Raw genomic sequence first — 16,762 nt, 5'->3', positions numbered from 1 at the left:
CTACACACACTGATCCCCTCCCCTCATGTCCGCACACACTGATCCCCTCCCCTCATGTCCGCACACACTGATCCCCTCCTCATGTCTACACACACTGATCCCCTCCTCATGTCTACACACACTGATCCCCTCCTCATGTCCGCACACACTGATCCCCTCCTCATGTCCACACATGCACATAATCCAAACAAATATTTTTAAATTGAGAAAGGAATCACAAGAATTTTATGATAGGCAGCAAAGAAAATTTTTGTGTATGTAGATTTTGCATTCTCTTGGGAAAAGATATAAGCAGTAAATTAAATAGCAGTTCAAGAGAAATGGGGCAGGGAAGTGTTCAGTAGATCTCCAATTCAAGAAGTAGGCCAATAGGTGACAGATGGGAACTCGTGGAACTACAAAGCTTATTTATAGCAAAGTAAAATGACAGCTCACAGAATGGGAGAAAAATACTTACACACTCTACTTTTGATAGAATATAATAGAGATATAGAAACAACTCAAAATATATAATAAGAAATTAGATAGTCCAATCAGATGAAACGCAAATGACCAGTGAACATTGGGAAAATATTCAGTTTTCTAACCTTAGAGAAATACAAATCAAAACTACCCTAAGATGCTCTATTACCAGAGAGTCAGGAGGACAAATAACAAACGCTGGTAAGGATATGAACAGGAAAGAACCTTTTATAGATAGGTTTATTGCCTATACTTTTGCCCTGTACAGAATCATATCAAAATTAAGAGAAAGAATGTAGCAGTTAACAAATGGGGATACCTGGTCAGAGGTGATGGTGACTTGTAGCATAAGTACTCCTTAGAAACGTGAACACAGCTTGCACCTTTTTAGAGATTGAATCAATCAACAGTTGTTGTTGCTAAAATAACAGGCCTTTGAATAAAGGGCTCAAAAACTTCATGAAGGACAGTGAAACATAATGGAGAGCAGTAGCTTATTTAGAGTAGGCTAACAGGCAGAAAGAGTCCTACTTGAACTGGTGGTGGAAGTGGTCTTGAGGTAGTAAAGGGTTCAAGTGGAAAGTAGAGGGCAGGGCCGGAAAGGACCCAGCCTCTGAGATCTGGCAGTGTACGCTCTTGAACATCCCTGGTTCAAAGCACTGGAGAGCCATAGGCATGAGCGTGGATGTTTAGGGTCTGATGAAAGATTCTGCAGTATGAAGGAGGTGACTGTTTCATAGGCTTTAGGAGTTGTGGTCAGACCATAAGCACTGATGTTCTCAAAGCTCAGTGTCCTGACTCCTGCTGCGTCCCCATTCTGCCTGCCATAGTCTCTCAAAGAAACGCCTGAGATGCTTACTTTGTCTTGGTTATACTTGCTTTAAACTTTTCAAATGTACTTTTTGCTGAAAAGTTATCTTAACACTTAATTTCTCTTAGAAATTGTAGGGGCGATGCTCATCTTCGAGGGAGAGTCACTATCCCTTCCCAGTTCTGAAGCCATTCTGAAGGTTTGGAAGTGCTAGGGCAACAGGACAGCCTCCTGGCATCCTTCCCACCTTTTCTCTTCCCTTTACCCAGACCCTCCCCTTCTCCTGCCCCATGCAGATCTAGAGCCTGTTTGTTGGTACCCTTCTCGTCCTTCTTCAGACCTGCTAAGATGCTCTTTTTACATAGTAATGGCCACATTCCCCAAGTGCTTACACTTTGTTAAGAAAGAACAGCACTGAGATGCTAGAATGACTGAGGAGTGTGGACATTAATGAATGACAACGGGATAGTGAACTTTCCAGTTTACCTTCCTTTGTTTCTAGGAAGTTTGTCTGTGGCAGCTGGAGAGGTGTTTCAGTGCTTAAGTGCACTGGATGCTCTTGCAGAGGACCTGGGCTCCACGCTAAGCAACTACCTAGTGAGTCACATCTGTCAGGAAATCCAGTCCCAGGAGACCCAGCAACCTCTTCTGGCCTTCACAGGCAGTGTCTACATATGGTACACAGACAGACGTACATGCAGACAAAACACCATACCCAGAAAATAAAAATAAATACGCATACACACACAAACAAACACATAAAGAACTTTGTGTACATGGTGATGATAATCATGGAAAAGTGGAAAACTATTACCATAGGTGCTAATGAGATAATGTTGGTATGCTAACAGGAGAACTCTGCATTGAAAACTCATGACATTTCAATTCCCAGTTATTTTGTACTATTTTTAAAATGTAATTACATCACATGTTCCCTTTCTTTTTCCTTCCTTCATCTCCTCCCATGCCCCCCTTGCATCTTTTTCTCAAATTTGTGCCCTCTTTTTCTCCTGTCTGTTTGTTTGTCACACACAGACACACACACACACACACTCTCCTAAATACAACCTAATTGCTCTGTAATTTTACCTCTATGTTTATGATCTTCCTAGCTATTTTGTAGGTTATTATTAATCCTAACTTTGCTATATCATGTTACACTTCTAAATTTTCTTTATTTACTTTTGGTTGTTTGAGACATGGCCTCTTCTTGTCACAGACATAAGCATTCATTCCTAAAAAACCAAATATACCTGTGTGTTACCTCTATTTATATGACCTCACTTTTGTCAGTTATTAATCCTAACTTTTCTATATCAGATATTACACTTTTATGTTTTATGTACTTTTTAATATTGTTGCTTGAGACCTGGCATTATGTATCCTAGGCTGGCCTTGAAGTTGTTCTCTGTCCCCAGGGAGGATCTGGAGCATCACTCTTCCTGGTTCTCCTCACTCCCGTGTGCTAGGATTACAGGTGTCGGCCACCAGCCTGCTTATGCTGTCCACAGGAGAAAATCTTACGTTGTCCCTGACAGGAAGCGTTAGTACCTAAATGACTGATAGTCGTGTTTTTATAATTACAACTTGGCGTTTGGTTGACTTTCACAGGTGAACCATCACTGAGCTGCCCTTCCTGTAGATTTTGTTTTGTTCATGTGTGTATACTGTTTGGATCTAACTTGACATATATTAGGTAATATTTTTCTTTTTCAAGCTGCTCATGAAACACTGTTGTATCTTCTTTGTAAATAAGTGCAGTGAGGTCTTTAATTATTGTACTTGATCTTGGGAAATTTTTGAATTTTATAAATGAAAATTACCTGAACTTCGTCCCTTTTTTCTTAGTAATAATGTCAAGACTTTAGTAAACTGTAAACTTACTGCAGTATATAGTTAAATGTCTAGTTGTAGTTGTTTTAGATTATTATAGATATTGGTAGCTGTCAGATCAACCTGTTGTTAGAGTCTGTCAGATTTGAGTAATGGAGTCAGGTACTTTTAAATCTGCTGTAGAAGAAATGCTTATGTCCAGAGGTTCGTGACCAGCCTAGGTGACAGGGAGATCTCATGGCCTCTTTTTTCCCCCTAACCTGAGTGGTAATTGTTGATAGTCTGTGTAGGTTTTCATGACTCTGTCTTTCAGTTTGGATTTCAGTCGGGTCTATATTTGTAATACTCAAATTATTCCAAGATTGGCCTGATTAAATTTTTAGACTGGATGTGAACTAGGTATATATGCTTCCAAAATTATCTTGAGGATACTTACATCTTAGTTCTTGTCTACTTTTGAAAATGAGCTATAATAATAAGGAAGTTATTAAAAATACAGAGACAAAGTTCTAATTCTAAATCCTAGAGTTGAACCTTTACTTCCTCTCTGAAATGCTATTTCCTCAGTGGGGTTCTGCAGCATGGAATATATATAGTTTTCAGTTAACTTGGAACAGTATGATTGTATAACTAGTTTTGACCTAAGGCCAAAATGAATTGAATTGTCGTTTCAGATCATTTGTATTCAATGATTTGTTGTATCAGTCAGTCCTAGACAGTTTTATCAGCTACATAGGGCAACCCCAGTTTACTTTTACATTCCCACAAACAACATTTTGAGTTTCTAATACCTGTTCGCCCGAATTAAACAGAAATGCCCAGTTTTCTCCTTTGATCTATACTTGGTAGTAAATAAGATGGAAAACAGTGCTTACATTGAGCTTTTAACCTCAGTTACTCTCCCACAGTAGGTGGAGAGCTGGAGTGGCAACGAGCACTCTAAAGCTCTCTGTGGGAATGGAGAAGACCTGTAATGTCTTTTACATATGTCTGGTTACTTCAAGTTCATGCTGGCTGCATTTGCTATGTATGGAATAAGTTAAAAGACTAATTAAGATTAATTAATTTTATTTTTAGTTGGTTTCTTAAGACAAGGTCTTACTACATAGCCCAGGTGGGTTCTCCATCCAAGATCCTATCCTGCCACAGCTTTTTGGAATTATAGATGGGAACCACTGCAGCCAGCAGAGGACTTGGTTTGATTTTTGTTGGGTCTCTGTGCTGTTCTAGCTGTTTTAGTCTTGCCCTCTGCTCTGCTTGTAGACCTCTGCTGCTTTCACCATAGCTTCCCTCTCTCACCCTCACCACTGTCTCTTCTGTCTGCATTTCCTTTGGGTAGGTACACAGTTCCTGGCTCATGGACATTGTTAACAATGTTTTTCCAAGGAGAATACTGCTTCTCCTTTGCTCTGGGAATGAGTAGTCAGTTGTCAGGACCCTTGTATCTGGTTGCCTATGATGATTGGTGATTGTTGATAGCCATGTTAAAAAGTTGACAGGTTTTTACTGTTGGCACTTTCAAAGCACAATTTTCATAGACTTCTTAATTAAGAGACCTTTGGGATGAGGATACTTTTTAAAAGGAATTGTGACCAGGGAGTAAATTCTCAAGGTATTGCCTCTGTTCTCAGTGAAAACACTGCTGATCTGTATTCTGTGGCATTTGTAAATCCCTGTTTTAGACATGTGTAACACAGTCTACAAATATGTTGTGATAAGCTGTGGTTCATACTTCTAAAATTCCACTAAAAAGCAGTTGTGAGTAGACTCAGAAAATGTAGAATTGAAGACTGTTCAAAGCTGGGTGTTTTTAGGGCGAGAGCAATGATCTCAGCTGAATGAATGGCATTTCCTAGAACAGCTGTTCACAGGCGAACAGCCCATGCGTTCATGCTAGACAAGGAACTGATGTCTCTCATCATGATGCTTGGTGTGCTGTTTCTACCTTCCTTCTGTGGGGAGGGTGGACGTGGGTGGCCAGATCTTAAACGCTTAGGAAAGCAAGTTTGAAAGTGATTCTTTTACTGAGTATTGCATGCTAGTAATACTTAAAATGTTAGCAGACTGCCAACTGCATGGGTAATTGGCTTGTTAATATGACTGTTTCTAAGAATCTTAGTAAAATCAGATTTGTGGCTATATATTTAAAATAGCTATAAAAGCCTTAGCTTATTTTAACTTCACAATATCTATTCTATATTAAATGTGGACATACCTCACTCTAGGTAGGTGGATTTCATTGACTATTTTCTATAGAACAACAAATGTTATGTCATAATTTAGACTTTGGTTTCTCCTTGCTATTTTGCTGTAGCTGGTATTTTGCAAGGGTTGAGAGTCTGTTAATCTAGGTTGAGAACTGTTGGGTTTTATGTAGGGACTCATGGTTCTGAATTGGCAACTTTGAATTTATATTTATGATTGTTGTTAGTGTTTGTTTGAGAGAAAGTTTTGCTATTTTCCCAAAATAACTTTGAACTTGTAGGCTCAAGTAAAATTCCTTACCTCAGACTTTGCAGAAGGTGCCCCTGTAGTGGTCCTCTGACACACTGAGCCTGACTGAATTCTTAACCAGATCCTCACTCAAGTGATGCTGGTGTTGTTCTTTTTACAGTGTGATCACTAGGTAGGAGCAACCGCTAAAACGACAGAACTAATGGTATTACTATCTTATACAATTGACTTGAAGATTAGGGAATTATTTTAATTTGAATTTTATGTAAAATCAAGTGATTTCTCTTGGAGCTGTAGCTCAGAGTAGAGCACTTACATGCTACGTAGCATGTCTGTGGGCCCAAGTTCTTTGTCTAGCATTTCAGAGTAGAGAGGGGCACACACGTATAGGTGTTCCTAAGTCTGCTGCTGCTGTCTTTGAATTGTCTTGGGATGTGCATAATGGAATTTTAAGATATGCAGATGTATTCTCTTTCCTCTCTGGATGCTTAGGTGCTTTCCTTGAAGTGTTAGGACAGAGGAAGGCCATTACAATTGTGCTGAGGTAAGGTAAAGGAGCGACTTCAGGGAGTAGACAGAGGAGTAGGCAAACAGCAGCAGCCAATTAAGACTCTGCCTTATTATTTTCTTATTTTACCTGAACAGGTTTGATTTGATTTTTGTTATAGTATCAGAATTAAATACTTTAGAATTTTAGTGTATTTTGTTTTTTGTTTTGTTTTTTAGGTCTTGTTTTGTTGCATTTGTTTTTTTAAATATGCTTTCAGCGTGTAGCCCGGGCTAACTTGGAACTTACTGTGTAGTCCGGACTGGCCTCACAGTGACTGAGAATCACCTGCCTCTGCTTGCCAACTGCTGGAATTAAAGATGAATAATAAGTACTTAGTGGGGACTGAGTAGAATTTGAAAAAACAAAACAAAAACATTCTTATAAATGGAGTTTACCATTTTCTAGTACCATTTTCAGTGCAATCTATGAAAACAGCCTGTGGGTTCCTACCTACTGCATGGTTATTTATGCAGTGAGGTTGGTACTGAATTGTTGGTAATGGGTGAGCATTTGCTCCTGAAATCTATTTGTTTGTTTTTATTTTATGTCTTAAAAATTAATACTTGTTAAATGTGGAGAGTATTTTAGTTTTTAATAGAGAATATTGAGCGTTAATGGAATTTTATTTTTTTCTTAGGTCATGTTTACTGGTGAGAATATTCCCATTCATCCTCATGTGTATAGCAATGGTCATATCTGTTTATCCATTCTAACAGAAGACTGGTCCCCGGCGCTCTCAGTGCAGTCAGTCTGTCTCAGCATTATCAGCATGCTTTCCAGCTGCAAAGAAAAGGTAGGACTTGCACAGTCCCTCCAGGTAATGTCTCCTCTTTAAGCATAGCGAGGTTAACAGTTTCAACATAGAAGTAGCTGTATTTGAAGGAGGACTCATGCTTTTTGTTTTTAAATGGCGGTGAATGACTTTTTTGTTATTTTATCTTTCATTCTAAATAGACTAGAAGTCAAAGTCAATGTTTTATATATATTTCTAATTTATAGTTTATTGAATATACAACATGCTAGCAATGTGGGCAGTAACTAGGCTATAGCTGTCATTTAATCATTTTTAAACAGGACTTTTGTGTACATGTTTTTAATCTGAATTTTATTTCCATAAACAGGCACAGAGTGAAAGCGTACAGCACATTCCTGTTTTTAGATTTCACAGTGGGAAAGAGAAATAAAAATCGCCTTTCCCTGCTTCCCATCCAAGGCAGCATTTCTCAGAATTTCCTAGAATCCAGAGCTTTCCTATCTTAGTGGTTAGATTGAAGGAGGCACACCATTCACCAGTAGAATTTCTGGAACCTTCTGTTCTGTTTTCCTTTATTCATCTACAGATTCTGTCTCTAATGGAAGTGGGGAAAAGACCAGGTGAAAAATGGTGTGAGTTAAATTTTAGATACCTTTAAAGTAGGAGCTCTGGGGTTGTACATGTGTCCTTAGCAGATGGTTTTTCTGTTCTCCAGAGTAAATCCACTAGTGTTTTCTTAATTAGAATTTAGAGAATCTTTACGATAATCCTTTATTTTTAAACAATAAATTTATAATCTGTAACACCCAGAGTCACTGTTTTACTAAATAAGTTTCTAAATAAATAATAAATAAATAAGTTCACTAAATAAGTTTCAGTGTTAATTCAGAAGAGGTCTGTTTTTGAGTGGGGCAAAGTACACCAAGATGGTTGAGCAGCTAAGCATGCTCAGTATCCGCATTCAGAAATACTAAAATGCGGACTGGAGAGATGACTCAGCGGTTAAGAGCACTGGTTCCTCTTCCAGAGGTCCTGAGTTCAATTCCCAGCAACCACACGGTGGCTCACAACCATCCGTAATGGGATCTGATGCCCTCTTCTGGTGTGTGTCTGAAGATAGCTACAGTGTAGTCATAAAAATAAAATAAATAAAATCTTTAACAAAAGAAAGGAAGAAAGAAATATTAAAATGTGCAAAACAACTATTTTAGATGAAGTATGATACATGCATTTTTAACAACACTTTGCAAATACATTACTTTTTATATGTATGAGTGTTTTACCTCCATGTATGTCTGTACACTGTGAGCATGCCTGGTACCTGTGGAGGCCAGAAGAGAGCATTGACTTCCCTGGAGCTGGAGTTACAGATGATTGTGAGGCATCATGAAGGTGCTCCAAGGGTCCTCTGCAAGAGCAGCCAGTGCTCTTCACTGCTGAGTATCTCTCCAGCTGCCTTAACATCACTTTAACTTTACTTTCTTCTGAATTTTCAAGGTGTAATCAAGCTTTGTTTAACTGTAGACGTTGTTTTGAGTCTTCTTCATTTATTACTTCAATATTGCGTGCCCATGTGTGCAAGTACATACATCTACACACACATGTGCACACACACATGCACACACAAAGCCTTTCATCTGGGGGGCAGAGCAGTTTGTTCTTACAAGGGCTTCTATATGCCTATGATTCCTCAGTGAGGTGATGACCACAGGGTTTGCATATAGTGCCATTGAGATGGCCTCTGGAGATTGTCTGCTCATTGCTCTTGCATGGCCTGATGGTCATTAGTGATGCTCACTAGCTTTTGTTTGCATTTACATGGAATGTTTTACTCCCAAGTGCCAGAGAGGAACCGTTACTCCATCTGCCTCCATCATTCCACTCACTGTCTGGTTTGCTGCTATTGATAAACTATTTTTAGTAGAATTCTTGTATGATAGGCTTAACTGTGATGATAATTTAAGTCAGAATTTCTGTGAATATAAAATTAAGCATTTATTAGATGCTTGATTTTTTTCCCCCTCCCTACTGAATGCTAGGTAACACAAAAAAAAATACATAACTCTATTTTGTAATCCTGTTTTTTAAAGAGATTTTTCTCAAAATTGTATCTGGACAATCTTGGAATAGTTAACAAATTGCACCCAAACAGTTTTTTGTTTTGTTTTGTTTCAATTTAAAGATTTATATATTATATATAAGTACACTGTAGCTGTTTTCAGAGACACCAGAAGAGGGCATCCGTTGTGAGCCACCATGTGGTTGCTAGGATTTGAACTCAAGACCTCTGGAAGAGAAGTCAGTGCTCTTAACCACTGAGCCATTTTTCCAGCCCCCAAATAGTCTTTTTGTTGTTGATGATTCAAATTACCGTTGATGTGAACTCCTAAGGGCACTGGAAGGGTCAGCTGACAGCTAAGTATATAAGCATTAGAAGTGTTAAGTGAATGGGCTGTTTTTTTTTCCCAGCAGTCTAGGTTTTCCATCACACTTGCTACTACTTTCTGGCTAGACCTTTCTTAAATGATGCAGTTCTTAATCAGCCTCAGTAAAAGGAGTTCTCTTAATCTCTCATCTTCATTAGTCTAAATAGTTAATTTAGTCTAAACACTGCAAAAGATATTTAATAGGGAAAGAAAGACATTGTTTTATCAAAGTTATTGTAAAAGTTAGCCAAAAGCTCTCTTTTATTATGTTGGAAGCTGTCCCTTTTACTACAGCATTAGAATAAACTTGACTTTTGAGCAGAAAGATATACTCATGTCAGGCTGGTACCCAGTAGTTTTCAGGCAGGGTCTCTCCCAGTTTTCCTCCAATGTGTTTAGCATCACTCTTGCCAGATGTCCTTCAGGGTGCCAAGTTTTCTGTATTGTTCCAGTCAGGACACAGGAGCAGCAAGGTCACTGTTGCTTATAAGCACTAAAGCATCTTTCCTCTTAGATTTTGTTTGAGTCAGAATCATCTGCTCTCTCCCTAGTACATTACAATAAAATGATAAGCCTGTGTGGAGACTTGAAAGTTGCTGGAGTTCTTCAGACAACTCTGGTTAAGTAGGTCTTGTGTTAGTTCATTAAGTGACTTTATGGGAAAGATAAGCGTGAAGCACTTGGCTGCCAGGTACTGTAACTGACTGTTCCCACAGCCCTGCTGAAAACAATCGAGGCCGACATGCTACTTGTGTTTTAGTGTATCCATTGTTTTCCTTCATTCTGTAATAATTTTGCTAAACTCACTTCTCTCAGTCACTTTCTTTCAGAACTTACCTGTTTAAATTCTTTTTTGTTGTTGTTTTGTTTTTGCTTCAGAGACGACCACCAGATAATTCCTTTTATGTGCGAACATGTAACAAGAATCCAAAGAAAACAAAATGGTGGTATCATGGTGAGCAGTTTTAATTTCTAGTGACAAATTTTCATTATTTTTATTTGAAAGATGATGTTTGTAAGACTTGGGGAAGTAGTGAGAGAATGTAATTGAGGTAACATTTTTGTAATATTACATTGTAGAAAATTTTGGAAAATGTGGGTATTAGACTAAATTTTTAAAACAATCATACCTATCATAGGAGAAGTAAAATTAGCATTACTTTAATGATTCCAACAATACCATTTAATATCTTGTGTGTTTTTGTTTTGTTGTGATTTTTGAGGGTTGAGACGCTTTTGTTTATTTGTATCCTGGAACTAGCTGTGTAGTCCAGCTTGCAGGTGTCCTCCTTGCCTCTGCCTCCCAAGTGCTGGGACTATAGATGTATATCACTGTGATTGACTGAAGGCCATCATAATCTTATCTTAAAGTAGAGCCATCTGTGAGGACCCTTTCTGTGAAATAGTTCTGATGCCCTGTGTATTCAGTTCTGTTATTGGAGGCAATTACAAAAGTTACCATTTTCATTAGAGAAAGCTGCTCTGGTCCCAACAGCTTGTCTTAGTCATTTTTCTAGTGCTGTGATAGACACCATGACCTTGGCAATTCTTGTAATAGAAAGTATTTAATTGGAGCTGGCTTATAGTGTCAGAGGTTTAGTCCATTATCATCATGGCAGCATGCAGATGCTAGAGCAGTAGCTGAGAAGTACAGCTTGACCCATGGGCAGACAAGGATACTCTGGGTTTGCCGTGGGCCCTCAAAGCCCACCTCTAGTGACATACCTCCTAATTCTTTGAATTAGTCCCACTCCCTAGTGACCAAATCCCTGATCCTCTACAGACTGTTCTCATTCAAACCACCACAGCCCATTCCCTGGCCCTCATAGGCTTGTACCCATAGCATAATGCAAAAATCATTCAGTCCATTTCAGAAGTCTCCATAGTCTACTTGTCTCAGCATTGTTTAAAAGTACAAAGTTCAAAGGTTCAAAGTCCCTTCTGAGACTCAAGGCTGTAACCCTTGTAAAATCAAAATCAAATCAAAATTAAAAAAAAAAAAAGGATCATATACTTCCAACACACAATGGCATAGACTATACATTAATGTTCCACACGGGGGGCAGTGGAGCATAAGGAGGAAATATTGGACCAAAGCAATACATAAAACCGTTAGGGCAAACTCCAAACTGCATCCTTATGTCTGTTGTCAAAACATTCTTCAGATCTCTAACTCCTTTCAGCTTTGCTGACTACAATAACACACTCTTCTCTCTTAGTCTGGTTTCTATACCTGGTCTGCAGCTTTCCTTAGCAGATATTCTGTGACTCTGGCATCTCCAGCATCATGGGGTCTCCAGCACAATCCAGGCTTCACCTTTACAGCTTTATACAATGTTCTCTCTGAACCTCCAAGCTGGGACACCCCTGAATACTCCTGGCCTCTGTGGCTTTCCTTAGCCACAAAGGGAGATTCTGTAACTCCTTTTTTTTTTGTATTCTTGACTCTAAAGTCAGAACCACATGGTCAAAGCTTCCAAAATTCTGCTGCTTGCAGGGGCTGAAATATGGTTCCCTTGTTCAGTATGTATGCATCAGCTTTCTGTTGTCAGTTGTTTCCTTCACTGCTTAGACTTCTCTTTCATTTCTTTCATGCTGGAAGCTTAGCTGGGTGGGGTCTTACCCTAAGGCCACCCCTCCGATTATTCCATTTAGCATCAGGCTTTTCCTTAAGCACAGGACTTTGCTCCATTATATTTCCTGGTATTCCTTTTCTCCTCAAAGTGTACTTTTTTTGTCTTTTTTCCATACTCAGCTTGTTCCTTTCCATTATAAATCTACAGAAATAGATATAGATCACTAATAACCATAAGACTTAAAGCTAGGATGTCTTGAAATCTCTTCTACCAGTGCTGCCCATTCAGAACTCTGCAGTTTAGTCTCAGGAAGATTTTTGTTTGTTTTTGTTTTTGTTTTTGGACAAGAGCAGAAAGTAGCCACATTGTTGGCCAAAGTAATCAGAACAACAGTCTCTAGACCACTGACTAATAACCTTTTCCTCTGAGACCTCTTGAGCTGGGCTCAGTCTGCGCCAGCACCACTGTCTCCCACACTCTTACTAGTTTGGCCCATTAAGCCCCAAGTTCAACTGCTTTCCTATTCCAAAGTCTCCATACTGCCAACAACCAACATGGTCAAGCCTGTCACAGCAGTCAGTGTTCTGTTGTTGTGACGAAACATCATGAAGAGGTATGGCAACTCTTATAAAGGAAAGCATTTAGTCAGGGGCTGGCTTACAGTTTCAGAGGTTTAGTCCGTTATCATCATGGTGGGAAGCATGGCAGAGTGCAGGCAGATGTTGGAGCAGTAGCTGACAGCTACATCCTGCTCTACCTCCTGCTCCACAGGCAGAGAGAAACATACACACACACACACACACACACACACACACACACACACAGGGTTTGGTGTGGGCTTTTGAATCCTCACAGCCAAAGCTGATCCAGTGACACATGTCCTCCAGTGAGGACACACCATCTAACCCTTTGAAAGTGTGCCACTCCCTAGGGACCAAATCTGTGAGCCTATGTGGGACATTCCCGGTCAAGCCCCATTCAGCTATTCTTTGAATATTTGATGTTCTGCCTGTTTTAGCTTTTTGAAGAAAATATCCTCGATAGTATTAACTTTCTGTTTTCCTTGTTCCAGGGGTAATATATAGACTTATAATGCATAATTTATGACAATTACAAATAATCATATGTAAACCAATCTTACTGCTATCTCAAGGATATAGCTTATATTGAAAGCAAATGTTTATATTCCCCAGTGGACTTCTTTTTTTCTTTGGTATTTGGCAATGGATCTCCTGATCTCATGCCTGCTGGACAGTCCTAGGCCTGAGCTATATCCCCTTTATATCCATAAAAGTTTTTTATTTTCATTGATGGGGCTTTTGGTTTTTCCATTTTATTAACCTAAAGAAATCAAATTTGGCAAAACTTAATGAGAATATGGCCCTTTGTCTTTCTGTTCAATGTGAAATCTTCTGTGCTCGTTAAACTATAAATTTAAACGTTAACATTTCCAAATGCTCAGCTAAGGTGAGCACAGTGGATGCAGTGGCACTGTGCCCAGTGTAAGGAGGCAGTGCTGGGGCCAGGGGAGTGTACATGCCCAGTGTAATAGGGAGGGAAGTGAGTAACACACCCCAGAGGACCCTGACTCAGATGGGAAGACTGGGAGAGAACTCGCCATGAGATGTTGATTTCCTTCCTAGGGTGCATTCTTTACAGATTACAGAGATTGTCAGGTATGGGCTTCATACTTGAGATCCTAGAACTTTGAAATTAGAGACAGAAGAATCAGGAGTTCAAGATGATCCTTGACTATGTTACAGATGTGAAGCAAGCCTGTGCCATAAAGACAGCTACTGTAAAAGACAGACAATAGATTATAAGTTTATGGAATTCAGTAAACATCTAGAAGAGTAATAGTTAGCTATTTAAGAAGAAAGTTATCGGTGAGGCGGGTGTAGGGGTGCATGACTACAAATTTGGGATGCAACCCACATTTGGAACTGCTGTACTAGAGCATGGGTAGCTAGCTTGTCAGGGGCCACAGCTCTTAAGAGAGCTAGCTGATGCTTCCTCACCAGGTAGGGATGAGATTTTTCAGCCTCCATTGCCACCCATGGTAGGATTTTGACTGTCATGTACAGGTATTGTATATGCAGTCACAGATACTATGAATTGTGAGCAACAGCTCTTTATTGTTACTGTGTGTGCACGCCTCGGCTTGTATGTGGGGGTCAGGTTTGCACTGAGCCACTGTGCACTTGCTTGTAAATAATGTTTAAAGTACATTTGCTGACTCAAGGTGGCGCTCTCTGTTTTTTTAATGCTTTCTTTCCCCACGTGAACCCTGACTGCCTAGATAACCTTGTACCATTTCTCTTTGAGACAAATGTGCTGCATCTGTACTCAGGAAAGGAGCACAGTCCGCTGAAACGGTGCTGTACCATCCAGCTAGGATGCTTCTTGTTTGATTTTTTTTTTCCATCATGTATAAGAGGCTAAGACCTTTCAATAGTTGGAGCATGGTATTGTCTTTTCCTTTGTACACATCTAAATGCCAGTTAGTTACAGGCATTATAAACATTATTATTATATGGTTCAGAATTGTTGAATTTGCATTACCTTAACGATAGACATAATCATATCTATTCACAAAAAGCCTAAGTTGTTAGCTTTATTGGAATTTTCCCCAAAGCCAGTTATCTTTTGCAGGTTCGATTTTAGAAGATCTTCACTGATCATCTTTAACACTCACTTTTCAAAACATGTGCATCAATGCTCTGTCCTTTGCCCTTGCCCTTCCTTCTCCCTTTTCTTCCCACTATATAGTCCTGACTTGTCTAGAACTTGTGACAGCCAGAGTGGCCTTGAACTTGTGGTGATCCTCTTGGTTCTTGAGTGCTAGGATTGGGGGGCGGGGGCGGGATGGCACCACATCTGGCTTATAAATACTTATTCTTGTTGATGCTTTTATTTTTCTCATTATCTCTGTTTACCAGGCTAATTTTGCACTCCTGAGCTCAAAGAATCTCCACTCTTTGACTTAGCGGCTTTAAAGCCATATTATCAAGCCCTATGGACTTATTTCTTAGCTGTCTTAGGGTTTCTATTGCTGTGATAAAACGCCATGACCAAAAGCAGCTTGGAGAGGAAAGAGCTTATTATAGCTTTACACACAGGTCATGGTCCATCACTGAGGGAAGTCAGACCAGGAACTTAAGGCAGGAACTGATGCAGAAGCCATTGAGGAACACTGCTTACTGGCTTGCTCCTCATGCATACTTAGCCTGCTTTCTTTTATATGTCCAGGTGGTCCTGGATCAGTGGTGACACAACTCATAGTAGGCTGTGCCCTTCTCATCAAGCATTAATCAAAGGAGTCCCCACACGCAGGTCAGTCCTATGGAGGCACTTTCTCCATTAAAGTTCCCTCTTCCCAAATGACTCTAGCTTGTGTCCATTGGCAAAAACTGGTCAGGACATTAGTGTTACCTAATTCTCAAAGGATTATAAAGACAGATCCTTTTTCATATGTGGTCTGTGAAACTGTTTCAAAAGATTCAGGGCCAAGAGTGGGATGTATCTTAGTGTTCACCTTGTCTGGTCAATGAGGCCCAGGTTCAACACACATGTGCACGAACTCACAGTCAGGATTTGGATAAACTCTTCCCCTCATACTTTCTAATCTACAAATTCATTCTCCCCCCCCCTCTCCCTCCCCCTCTCCCTCACCACATGTGCACACAGAAAGCTAGCGTTTTAGTCTTGAGAGATTAAGTGGCATTACGTTTGAGGCGTTCAGCTCTATAGCCATTCTGCATGGCACTAACAACATACATGGGTTAGCATGTATAGCATACATGGAAGCAGAGAGGCGAGGGAGATTTAGTTGGAATAAATATGAATTTAGGACTTCATATAGGCAGGATGGAGTCACTAATAGTGGAAGATGACAAGTCTGAAATCATTTAAGCTCCTGGTTTTCAAAGATGGCAACCTTAGAAGTCAGGCTGAAGTTGATCTACCAGACAACAGTTAGGTCTTCATACAATATTTGGAGCTTAAATTTTGCTTGTCTACGTTATTCTTATTTAGAATCTCTTTCAAATTAGGTCAGTCCTTCTTAGCTTACTGCTAATCCATTTGTATGCTTCATACCTCATATTGATTGATTTTGAAGTTTCTAAAACAGTGGTTTATTAAAAAGTAATCATATTAGGTAGAGTTTGGAATATAAGAAATTGTATTAGTATGTGACTATATATTTCTTACTGTTACTTGAAAATAGGACTGCTTTCCAGGACCACTTTTCTAATTAGGTTATATCTGCATTGGACTTAACACAGGCATTTGTCTGCTCTGAAAAATAAACTGAGCAGAGACAATTAGGGCCAGAAAAGACACGGAATCTTCCTTATATAGAATCGTATTTTTGAATGAATGATTTAGAACCCAAAGATTTTTGGTTTCTTCTTTTTATAATGAATGGCTTTCTTTGAGAATTTCATACAGTGTATTTTAATCACATTCACATCCCACTCCTTCCTCTAACCCTTCCCAGATCCATGCCCACCTTTTCATATTCCTCTCCCAAACCTCATGCCCCCCCTTTCTGTCTTTCTCTCTCTCTCTCTCTCTCTCTCTCTCTCTCTCTCTGTCTCTCTCTCTCTCTCTCTCTGTGTGTGTGTGTGTATGTGTGTGTGTGTGTATAGCTCTGACTGTCCTGGAACTCACTCACTCTGTAGACCAGGCTAGCTCCAAACTCAGAGATCTACCTGCCTCTGCCTNCCCCCCCCCCCCCCTCCCCTCCCCTCCCCTCCCATGTTCAGTTTGGGATAACCATTGCTCATGGATGAGGCCAGCTGCTGGAGTATGGTTGAGGTATCAGGGTCTACACTGTTAAGGAAAACTAATATTTCCTCCCTCCCCCCCCCCCCAAGACAGGGTTTCTCTGTA

At 39.7% G+C, this 16,762-nt stretch overlaps 1 protein-coding gene across 8 annotated transcripts in view; it reads left to right on the top strand.

Annotated features, from left to right (window-relative positions):
- Ube2w (ubiquitin conjugating enzyme E2 W) overlaps positions 1–16,762 on the top strand; it is an 83,224-nt gene that overhangs the window by 30,060 nt on the left and 36,402 nt on the right. For 3 of the 8 annotated variants that reach the window (XM_029476454.1, XM_021172012.2, XM_029476443.1), the window contains exons 4-6: positions 6,748–6,903; positions 10,170–10,245; positions 15,116–15,199. In XM_029476454.1, coding sequence (XP_029332314.1) covers positions 6,748–6,903; positions 10,170–10,245; positions 15,116–15,177 — 294 coding nt within the window. In that variant the 3' untranslated portion in view covers positions 15,178–15,199. The remainder of the gene's footprint in view (positions 1–6,747; positions 6,904–10,169; positions 10,246–15,115; positions 15,200–16,762) is intronic. The other 5 variants (XM_021172018.2, XM_029476448.1, XM_021172026.2 and 2 more) reach the window with 3 other exon arrangements.

The sequence above is a fragment of the Mus caroli genome, chromosome 1, assembly GCF_900094665.2.
Source record: "Mus caroli chromosome 1, CAROLI_EIJ_v1.1, whole genome shotgun sequence".
NCBI lineage: Eukaryota > Metazoa > Chordata > Mammalia > Rodentia > Muridae > Mus > Mus caroli.
This window is presented reverse-complemented; position numbering and strand designations above follow the sequence as displayed.